The sequence below is a fragment of the Phacochoerus africanus genome, chromosome 6 (genome assembly GCF_016906955.1).
Source record: "Phacochoerus africanus isolate WHEZ1 chromosome 6, ROS_Pafr_v1, whole genome shotgun sequence".
NCBI classification, from domain to species: Eukaryota; Metazoa; Chordata; class Mammalia; order Artiodactyla; family Suidae; genus Phacochoerus; species Phacochoerus africanus.
The window spans coordinates 111,638,725-111,650,798 of NC_062549.1; the positions used below are offsets into that span (position 1 = coordinate 111,638,725).

The 12,074-nt window shown below is 38.4% G+C and overlaps 1 protein-coding gene across 2 annotated transcripts in view; it reads right to left on the bottom strand.

Annotated features, from left to right (window-relative positions):
- Nucleotides 1-2,094: 2,094 nt before the first annotated feature.
- STXBP3 (syntaxin binding protein 3) overlaps nt 2,095-12,074 on the bottom strand; it is a 58,906-nt gene continuing 48,926 nt past the window's right edge. The window contains exons 18-19 of one of the 2 annotated variants that reach the window (XM_047785146.1): nt 3,185-3,333; nt 2,095-2,360 (exon numbers count right to left, since the gene is read on the bottom strand). In XM_047785146.1, the coding sequence (XP_047641102.1) occupies nt 2,263-2,360; nt 3,185-3,333 (247 nt within the window). In that variant the 3' untranslated portion in view covers nt 2,095-2,262. Of the gene's footprint in view, nt 2,361-3,184; nt 3,334-12,074 lie in introns of those variants that run through there. The other variant, XM_047785147.1, reaches the window with a different exon arrangement.

The following is a 12,074-nucleotide window of genomic DNA, read 5'->3' on the forward strand; positions in this document are numbered from 1 at the left end:
ATATCGCCATCTGATCCAGGGAACAGGAAGCTAGTGCTGCAGCTGCCACCAGCACTTCCTTAGACCCGTAAGGCAGTTGACAGACACTAAAATGTGGAGGCTTGTTGCTACAAAGAATTCATGTGGGAAGAAACTTGCTTGTTCTTTCTACCTTCCAAACTGTGACTAAATACAAACTGTTGGCAGAATCTAACCTGTTCAGGTAACCTAGTTACCTTTTGAGTCTGCAAAGCCTCCTTTTTAGCCTTTCATCCCCTGTGGTACGGGGTGGGGAGGCATGGGACAGAATGTCAATAAGAGACAATAGCTAGCATGCCTTCTCACACTAAAATCAATTCCAGGTGAAAGACACACCTGTAAAAAATAAAGTGAACCGGAGTTACCGTCGTGGCGCAGTGGTTAACGAATCCGACTAGGAACCATGAGGTTGCGGGTTCGGTCCCTGCCCTCACTCAGTGGGTTAAGGATCCGGCGTTGCCGTGAGCTGTGGTGTACGTTGCAGACGAGGCTCGGATCCTGCGTTGCTGTGGCTCTGGCGTAGGCCGGCGGCTACAGCTCCGATTAGACCCCTAGCCTGGGAACCTCCATATGCCGCGGGAGCGGCCCAAGAAATAGCAACAACAACAACAACAAAAAGACAAAAGACAAAAAAAAATAAAAATAAAAAAAATAAAAAAATAAATAAAGTGAACCTATCAAAATGTTCTAGACGATCAATGAGTGAATGTACAATCTTGAGTGCAAAGATATTTCCAAATACAACATAAGTTTGGAAGCCATAAAGGAAAACTGAAATTTATGTACATAAAAATCAAAAAATGGTGATATCCACCCATATTTTAAATGCACAAATACTGTGACAGCTGTATCACTGCTGGAAACATACAGAAATATCTGTGTAAGTTTGCAAAGCTATGTACCCCAATAATGCAGCCTTATTTGTAAGAACAAAACTCTAAAGCTGAGTGGTACATAAAATTATGGTCCATGATATGACAGAATACAATGCGGCCAGGGAAAGGACAGATACGAAATGAAGACCTTGCCTTCTATTACCCAATCTTACACAAAGATTACTTTTTTTTTTTTTAAGTCAAAAGGTATGTTATCTTCGTAGGAAGATTATGGTAGACTCTTTTTTTGTAATTCTCTGATTTAGAACTTTAAAACTTCCCAACTTCCCCTTCCCCCACAAAAAACAAAGATAATTTTTGTAACCATATATTTATTTTCTCTTAGAATGTTCATGATTATTTTGTTTTCTAATTTAAACATAATTTCAAAATTATATAAAGCTGTATTCTTTAGAAGTATCTAGCAAGACTGTATACACTGTGAAATTATTCTATTTCTACTAATGACTAAATTATTTTACATATAAAAGAAATTATGAATTTCAGTTGAAAGAAAATCTGCACTTACAGGAAATTACTCCATCATACACACTTACAGTTTTTACCTTTATAATTTTTTCATTTAAAATCATTTTTCCCCCCAAAACTATATGTCAGCACATGATAGACAAGTATGTAACAAGTAATTAGTATGTACATAGGTGGCTGTGAAAAATTACCCACAACTCTAATATATTCTGTTCCAAAGCTAAAAATATTTCCTTTTAGAAAGCAGTTTAACATTTCTTCTTATTATCTACGAAGCAGCAATAATACTTAAAAATGGCAAATCTGGGAGTTCCCCTTGCAGTTCAGCAGTAACGAACCCTACTAGCATCTTTGAGAACGGAGGTTCAATCCCTGGCCTCGCTCAATGGGTTAAGGATCCGGCGTTGCCATGAGCTGTGGTGTAGGTCGCAGACTCGGCCCAGATCCTGCGAGGCTGTGGCTGTGGCGCAGGTCGGCAGCTATAGATCTGATTCGAACTCTAGCCTGGGAACCTCCATATGCCACAGGCACATATGGAAGACAAAAAAGACAAAAAAAAAAAAAGGCAAATCTAGAAGTTCCTTGGTGGCACAGCAGGTTAAGGATCCAGGCTTGTCACTGTTGTGGCTTGGGTTTGATCCCTGGCCCCAGAACTTCCTCATGCTGTAGGTGTGGCCGGAAAAAAAAAAAAAAAGAGGCAAAACCAATGATATTTAATCATAAACAATCTTTTAAGAAATACATCTGAAAAGTCATTATACCTTAAAATATTTACATTGTTTAAGTTACATGATAGCAACAATGTCTCAATCTATTTTAGGTGAACATGTCATTTTAGTTGAACAAGTAATAAGGATCTCCAATTCTTCCCCTGCATGGATTATTCTCCATCTTTAATAAAGGAGACTTTATCCTTGGGTTTATTCAGCATCTTTATATCATCCAACAGCTTTTTGGGTGTTAAAATATGCGTGGAACCTGGTAGAGGAAAAGATATATTTTCAGAAGCCAGCAGTTAAATCAATTTTCCTTGGCTATGTTGTCCTGTCCTTCAAACAGGCAAAGTGTAGTAGCTTCGGGCAGCATAACAAAATTTCTACCAGACACCTTCCTGAAATCTGCCTACACTACAGCACTCCCACCCATCCTCTTCACTGAGCACACTCACCTACCCTTCACAAACACCGCACACTCCCGGTGCTTGGTTTGCTTTGTGCTACATGTTAATACACGAAGAGGGAAACTGGAGGTTAGTCTATCCTCCTGACAGAACGGCTACAGTCACTGTGCGTTCAGTTACAGAGAACCAGTGAGCGGCGCTGCACGTCGAGGCTTGGTGTGCAAATGCTGCACCTCCATGGGCCAGGAGAGTTTAGGTATCAGTGGCTTTGACTGAAATTCTTAAAGCTAAATTCTACACAGGCCTCGCCAATGTCAGGTCCACAGCCATCAAAAATTTCAGAATATGTCTGTAGTAGAAATGTATTTATGCTTCAAAAATTATTTAATAATGGGAGCCAAAAAAGGATAAAATGTAATATTTTAATGGATATATTTAACAATATTTAAAGAAGATAATATTTCTGAAGCTCATTCTCTCAAAATCAGTATTTAATTAAAAAAAAAAAGGTCAACCCAGGAAAAAGCCCTGGTACATCAGATAAAACACACTATAACTTGAAAAAGGTTTTTTTGCACTCAACAATTTTGTTCTAAATGTAAATTATAAGATAAAGTTCTGTATATATATTTTTGCATTTAGAGTTTAAAAAAAACAGAGAAGAGGAAAACACAAGCCTTACCAATAATAACTTCACAGGATTTATGTGCCTGAGAAACTTCATAAGCACAACGCATTTCAGAGTATGTAATTCCTCCAATTACAAAAACAATCAGCCTAGACCCATTTTTTCGATCCTCTAAATAATTAGCTCTGGGTTTCTGCCGAGCACTAAAAAATAAACGCAAACACATTAAAAACATTTCCAAAGCCATACTATTTGTAGTCTTTTAAAAGAGCCTAACTCAGGCAATCCCAAATTTGGCACCAACTGCAAAATGAACCGACAACTAGAGCACCAAGTTAGGCAGGACAGCCCCACTTCAAGTTCAATTCTGACCTGACAGAGGGTGTGGACAAATCATTCATAGTCTAGCTCAGCACTTCGACCTGTAATATAGAGCTAACGCCCTGCCTTGTCTGTTTCAGATAAAGACACAATACACCTCAGAAGTCTATGATTTTCTGAAGTTAAAAAAGGCATGGCAACTATAGGGTTTTAAAGACACAGGGGAGGCACAAACTGAGGCTGATGCGGTACTGGGGCATCCCTTGCTGGAACTCAGTAAATATAGGACATAGCATACTTTATTGAACACATCTGCATTCCCATGTTCACTGCAGTATTAGTCACAGTAGTCAAGACATGAAAACAGGAGTTCCCGTTGTGGCTCAGTGGGTTAAGAACTCCATTAGTATCCATGAAGATGCAGGTTCAATCCCTGGCCTAGCTTGATGTGTTAAGGATTTGGCATTGCTACAAGTCACAGTATAGGTCGCAGATGCAGCTTGGATCCTGTGTTGCTGTGGTGCAGGCCAGCAGCTACAGCTCTGATTTGACCCCTAGCCTGGAAACTTCCATATGCTGCAGATGTGGCTGTAAAAAGAAAAAAAATATGGAAACAACCTAAATGTCCATCAGTGAACAAATGGATAAACTTATAAGCTTTTGCGCAGCAAATGAAAAGACAACCTACAGAGTGAGGGAAAATATTTGCAAACGATAAAACCAACAGGGGGATTAATCTTCAAAATATACAAACAGATCATAAGGCTCAATACCCCCAAATCCCAACCCAATCAAAAAATGGGCAGATCCTGCTGTGTAGCACTGGAAGCTATGTCTAGTCACTTATGATGGAGCATGATAACGTGAAAAAAAAGAATGTATACATGTATGTGTAACTGGGTCACCTTGCTGTATAGTAGAAAATTGACAGAACACTGTAAACCATCAATAATGGGGAAAAAAATCATTATATATAAAAAAAAGGGCAGAAAATATAAACAGATATTTATCCAAAGATGACATACAGATGGGCAAAAGACACATGAAAAATGCTCAGTATTGCTAATTATTAGAGAAATGCAAATCAAAATTATAATGAGGTATCACCTCACACCAGTCAAAATGGCCATCATCAAAAAGTCTACAAATAGGAGCCCTCACTGTGGTCCAGTGGGTTAAGAATCCGATTGCAGCGACTCAGGTCACTGCAGAGAGGGACAGGTTTGATCCTTGGCCTGGGATAGTGGGTTAAAGGATCTGGCAGCTGCAGCTTGGATTTAATCCCCGTCTTGGGAACCTCCATATGCTGTGGGTGCAGTCATAAAAATAATTAATTAATTAATTAGATAAAATCTGTTTTTTTTTTTACTATTGATAGCAAGAAGAAACTTTTAAAACGTCTGCCAATAATAAATGCTAGAAAGAGTGTAGAGAAAAGGGAACCCTCCTACACTGTTGGTGGGAATATAAATTGGTATAGCCACTATGAAGAAAGTGACAGTCTAACAGTTCCTTAAAAAACTAAAAACAGGAGTTCCCGTCGTGGCGCAGTGGTTAACGAATCCAACTAGGAACCATGAGGTTGCGGGTTCGGTCCCTGCCCTTGCTCAGTGGGTTAACGATCCGGCGTTGCCGTGAGCTGTGGTGTAGGTTGCAGACGCGGCTCGGATCCCGTGTTGCTGTGGCTCTGGCGTAGGCCGGCAGCTACAGCTCCGATTAGACCCCTAGCCTGGGAACCTCCATGTGCCGCGGGAGCGGCCCAAGAAATAGCAACAGCAACAACAACTACAACAACAAAAGACAAAAATAAATAAATAAATTTAAAAAAAAAACAAAAAACAAAAACTAAAAACAGAGCTATCATATGGTTCAGCAAATCCATTCCTGGACATATATCTGGAGAAAACCGTAATTCGAACTTGCACTCCAATGTTCACTGCAGCACTATTTACAATAGCTAAGACATAGAGGCAACCTAAATATCCACTGACTGATGAATGGATAAAAAAGATGCTGCATATATGTACAATGGAATACCACTCACCCATAAAAAAGAATGAAATAATGCCATTTGCAGCAACATGGGTGGACCTACAGATTATCATACTAAGTGAAGTAACAGAGAGGAAGACAAATGCCATATGAGATTACTAATATGTGGAATCTAAAATATGATAAAATGAACTTATTTACAAAACAGAAACAGACTCACAGACATAGAAAACAAACTAATGGTTACCAAAGGGGAAAGTTAGGGGGGAGGGATAAATTAGGAATTTGGGGATAACATATACACACTACTATATATAAAATAAACAGCAAAGCACAGGAAACTAGATAACTATACTGACTAATAACCTATATGGGAAAGGAATGTGGAAAAGAAGATGTATATATCAATTTGCTGAATCAATTGGCTATACATCAGAAATTAATACAACATTGTAAATCAACTCTACTTCGATTAAAAAAAGAGAAGGAAGGGGAGTTCCCATCGTGACTCAGTGGTTAACGAATCCGACTAGGAACCATGAGGTTGTGGGTTTGATCCCTGCCCTTGCTCAGTGGGTTCAGGATCCGGCATTGCCATGAGCTGTGGTGTATGTTGCAGACGTGGCTCGAATCCCGCATTGCTGTGGCTCTGGTGTAGGCTGGAAGCTACAGCTCTGATTTGACCCCTAGCCTGGGAACCTCCATATGCCAAAGGAGCGGCCCAAGAAATGGCAAAAAGACAAAAAGACAAAAAGAAAAAAAAAGAAGGAAAGAAGGAAAAAAATGGTGTATATATACAATGGAATATTATTCAGCCTTAAAAGAGGTGATTTTTCCATTTGCAACATGAATGAACATGGAGGACATTATGCTCAGTGAAATGAGGCAGACTCAGACAAATACTGCATGATCTCGATTACATGTGGAATCACAAAAAGCAGAGAACAGAATGTTGGTTGCCAGGGGATGGGGGGTGAAGAAAAGGCAATGTTGGTCAAAGGACACAAGGTTTCAACTACGTAAGATGAGTAAGTTTTGGAGATCTAATGTAGAGCATGGTGAATACATTAACAAAACTGTACTGTATATTTAAAATTTGCTACGAGGGTAGATCTTTTTTATATGATTTTTAGTTGGTTTAGTGTACTGTCAATTTTCTACTGTACAGCAAAGTGATCCAGTCACACACACACACACACACACACACACACATACATTCTTTTTCTCACATTATCCTCTACCATGTTCCATCATAAGTGACTAGATCTTTATTTAAGTCTTCTTGCCACAAATATACACACACAAAAAAGAAAACGAAGAAGCTATGTAAGTATGTATGTGGAAGTGATAGATATATTAACTAGTTCGTGGTGATCATTTCACAAGGTATATGTATCAAAACATCAAGTTGTAGCCCTTAAACATAAACAATGTTATAAAGTCAATTACATGCTGAAAGATAGAGACAGACAGAGGGAGAGACAAGTGGGTTTCAACTCTGATTCTAATTCTGCATGATTTTCAACAAGTTACTTGAACCTCTCTCTAAACCTCAGGGGTTGTTTTCATGATTAAATGAAATAATGTACACAATACGCTAAGGATGGCATCTGGTATCAGGAAAGCACTGGATAAATAGAAGCTATTATTTCTACCATTTCCTCCCTTAGATTGCTCGAGATGTGCACTGTCTAAGGCAGTAGCCACTAGCCATATGAGGCTATTTAAATTAACTAAAATTAAATATTCAACTTCTCAGTCACACTACCACATATCAAATGCTCACCAGTCACATGTGGCTAGTGGTTGTCATACAGGACAGTGTAGATACAGGACATTTCCACTGTTGCAGGAAAGTTCTGTTGGGTGGCACTGCTCTGCATCACATAAATCACTATTTTTGGTCCCATACCACCTGGGTAAAAATTCTGAGCTTTTATTTGAAAAGTCAATATTTTAAAGTAAACATTTATAACATCTATTAAAAATATATATATATGGGTACTAGTATAGACTAATAAAGCTTATTTTTCCCTTTTCTAGTGTAAAAATAATACCCAATAGATCATCTTATTACCTATTTTGGAAGCCATATTATAGATGACCTTTAAGACTCTGCAATGTAGGATATCATGGTAAATTTTTTTTTTTGGGGGGGGCCACACCTGTGGCATATGGAAGTTCCTCGACTAGGGGTCATTCTGGAGCTGCAGTGCTGGCCTATGTCACAACCACGGCAATGCCAGATCTGAGCCATATCTGCAGCCACGGCTCACAGCAATGCCAGATCCCCAACCCACTGAGTGAGGCCAGGGATTGAACCCGCATCTTCATGGACACTAGTTGGGCTCTTAACCTGGTGAGCCACAACAGAAAGTCCCTATCATGGTAAACTTTCAATAATGTTCTCGGTCTAGCCTTTTGGATGGTAACTTCCAACTACCACCTTGACAAAGCAGTAAACATAAAAAGTAAAGAGATTAACTGGTTTTGAAAGATGAAACAGGAACAAGAAACCTTCTTGGTTTCCATACACAATAAACCAAGGACAAACTAAAAGTGCAACTTTGGTTTAAAAACTTTCAAAAGGGAGCAAAATAAAGGAAGAAAGCAAGAGGAAAGGAAATATTACTACTAAAAACAATTAAGTAATTCTAACAATTTTTAAACTTCTAAATAGCAATTTTAGGAAAATGGGAGTACATTTAATTTGTTTCACATACATGTGTAAGATACTATGCTAGTGTTTTACACTCTGAAATATACATAAATAATGATTAAGTTCCCACATCTTGAAAATATCACTCTAGAAAGCACCTAGATGCACTGGTTAAAATAAAACAAATATCTTTTTAAAAGCACAGCTGAAAAAAAAAGTAAGAACAATCTCAAAGGGTCAGTAGCAATAAAAAGGAAACTAAAAGACTTGGTCTTCTTATGAAGAGTTTGTCTAATTTTAGCAAATAAGGGGCCTGAGTGTTTTCCCTTTAAATGGACAAAGGAGACAAAGCCTTTGCATAAGGTCGGGACACCCTCAAAAGCAAGGGGAGATGACAAAGAAGCTTCTTGCCTGACAATTCAACACAGATCTTCATAGTATGGAAAACCCCAACTGAGAAATTAATACACACAGAAGAAAAAAGTCTCTAATTCTGACAGAAACAAATGCAAAACCTCTCTGAAGGTACCCACTTTCAACCTTGGCTACCGAAATAAGTTCCAAATCCAAAATTATGAAGCACATGAGGAAACAAGTAACCCCAAGTATCTGCAGAAATGAAAAGCAGTAAAATTAGACCCCAAAGAATGCCAAACATTGAATTTATTAAAACATAGACTAAAATTAAGTATGTTTAAAATGATAAATGAGGAGTTCCCTGGTGGCTTAGTAGGTTGTCACTGCTATGGTTCAGGTCACTGCTGTGGCATGAGTTCAATCCCTAGCCTGGGAACTTTCACATGCTGCAGGTATGGGGTGGGGGATGGGGGGGGGGAGATAAAGTGGAACAGAAAGCATGACAAAATAAGAACAAAGAAGTCCAAGTATATTTGAAAAAGAAATAAGGAGTACTTCTAAAATAAAGGAAAAGTAAAGTCAATGAACACTGAAACTAGAAAAAAAAAAAAAGCTTACTTAACCTATTAAGCACAAATTTAACAAGAACTAAAGAACTGAAACTAAATCCAAAGAAAAATTTCTAGAACAAAACACAAAAAGTAAAAGAAATGTTAAAACTTGAGAGATTATGAGGCATGAAGATAAAATGAAATGTTCTAATAAAACTAAGACTACAACAGTGGCCAAACTTGAAGAATTTATGAAAGATTTCTCAGATGTTAGGAAACACACTGAATCCCAAAGAAAGACAAATAAATCCTCAGGTAGATGCAGCATAGGGAATGTACAGAATACCAAAACCAAAAAGCAACAAGAGAGAAACAGCAAATTATCTACAAAAATATGGCAAAACTGACAGAAACCACCCCACCCCATAGACACAGCTTCCTGAGAGCTCAAATAGAAACCAAGAAATAGCAGTATAACACCTCAAAAGTGTTGAGCGAAAATTACCATGAGCCTAGAAATTCAAAGCCATCATGTAAGGACAGAGACATGATGAAGATGTTTATAGAGAGACAAAACCATAAAGACCTTATCATCAACAGACGCACACTGAAGAAATTTCTAAGGATATATTCCAGAAAAGAAAATTGAGCCCCTAAAATGGGATGCAAGCAGAAGTGTTGTGCACATTGGTCAACTGCACATGCAACTAAAAATAATGATAATGTTTATCACCGATGTGGAAAATTAAAAAAAGATATAAGGTGAAAACAATAAAGAATTAAAATAATATTAAGGGGTGTGTGGTTTGAATTAAGTTGTTCTAAGGTTCTGCATTGTTCATGCAGAGGGCAAAGATACTAATTAATCTTAGACTTTGCTGAGTCAGAGAAGCATACTAAAATTCTAAGGTTAAATACTACAAAAGTACAAACAGGCTATATAACCGCCAAGCCAGGAGAAAAGGGAAAAATAAAACTAAAGAGGAATTCCTGCTGTGGCACAGCGGGTTAAGGATCCAGTGTTGCCACAGCTAAGGCGTAGGTTGCAGCTATGGCTTGGATTTATTTGGTCCTTGCCCTGGGAACTTCCATATGCCAGGGATGCAGCCAAAACACAAACAACAAACAAAAATGAAAGAAAAAGTCCTCAGTCCAAGAGACGCACCCTGAGAAATACTCAAACCTATGGAAATGTACAAGAATGTCCACTGTGTAATGCTAATAATGGTGCCAGTTTTGACACAGCCTCAATCTTAATTGTGTGGAAAATACAGGAATAAACTGTGATACTCATATAAGAAAATACCAACCAGCAGTGAAAATCTATACATGTACCACGCTGGAATATATTTCACATACATAACATTGAGGGAAATTTAAAAAGCAAGTTTCAGGACATATACAACATGACACTATTTAAATTAAAATTAAAATCATGATCATAGAGAACTTGTATTCATGGTGGAATAAGACAGTCAGAAGATTCCCCTCCAAGTGATTAGGTACAAACCTGGATGAAACTGTGGGGAAGACGCCATTTCAGATCACTTGGAAATTAACCAAGAGCAAACAACAAATTGAGAAGTATTTACTCCTAAATATATGCAGCATATGGGTAAGAAAGGTGGTGGTGACTATGTGACTTTACGGCCTGAGGCTGCGGAAGACTTGATCTGAGGTAGGGAGCAGAGGGGGTGCGAAATCCTGCAGCTTCACTGGTGAAAGATGGCGGACCTGGTTTAGCGCAAGACGACCCGCAGCTCTGGGAGCACAACATCCGAGTCTCAGTGTGGGACAGACTGCACATGGGCCAGAAACTTAGGGGGGAAATCCTGAAAGTAAGAAAGCCAAAGAAGACAAAGACAAGTTCTCCCCACATCCTTAGCTGACTGCCCAATTATGCATGTGCCAGGGCAAGCCAGAGAAACCCCGGGGGAAAAACAGGGGAAAAAAAAGGAGAGGAGATAGGGGAGATTCAAGAACTGACTGTGATCTGTAATACATTTATTAACCCACACTCAGCCTGGAGTTCCTGGTGTGGCTCAGTAGGTTAAGGACCTGATGCTGTCTCCATAAGGATTTGGGTTCAATCTCTGGCCTTGCTCAGTGGAATTAAGTATCCAGTGTTGCTGCAAGCTTTGGCATAGGTGTGCAGCTGTAGCTCCGATCTGACTGCTAGCCCAGGAACTTCCATATGTCACAGGTGTACCCATAAAAAACAAACAAAACAAAACAAAACACACACACTCAGCTTGATCAGTGGAGGATGGAAGGCTTGGGGTGTCTAAGCACAACCCTGCCCAGCTGGGTGGCTGACTTCTAAACTACACAGACACAGGTCAACCACTAGGACCCAAGCTAAAACATTAAAATTAAAATTAAAAATCTCTGCAATGACATCAGCGGCTATACTGTAGGGGAGAATGATGACACAGCTTAAGTCCATACAAGTTATTAAGACAAAAAACAATTTAGAGTTGCTACAATACAGAATTTAAAAGATCCAATTTTCAACTAAAAATTAGTATATATGTAAGAAAACAGTGAATCACATTTGGAAAAAAGTGTGACTCACCCTCGGAAAAAGGCAGCTAATAGAAACTAACCTTGAGTGAATCCAGATGTGGATTTAGCAGACTTCAAAGAAGCTATTCCAAATATGATTAAATAAAGAAAACTATGCTAATGATAAGTTAACCAAGCAAGAATCTACAAAGGATATGGAAACTAAAAAAGAACCAGATGGAAATTCAAAATGTGAAAAGTATAATAACTGAAATGAAAAATTCACAAGATGGGCTCAATAACAGATTTGAGATGTCAGAAGCAAATATTAAAAAAAAAAATGAAGATGAAAAAAACCCTGAAGATGGATCAATAGGTAACATGAGGAACAGAAAGAAAAAAGGTGGAAAAAGGAAACAGAGTCTCAGTGATTCACAAGACAATGTCAAACCTTTCAATATATATGTAAGGGTGTTTTAATAGGAGAAGGGGAGAGAGAGAAATGGACAGAAAAAAATTTGGAGAAAGAACGACGGAAAACTTCCCAAATTTGATGAAA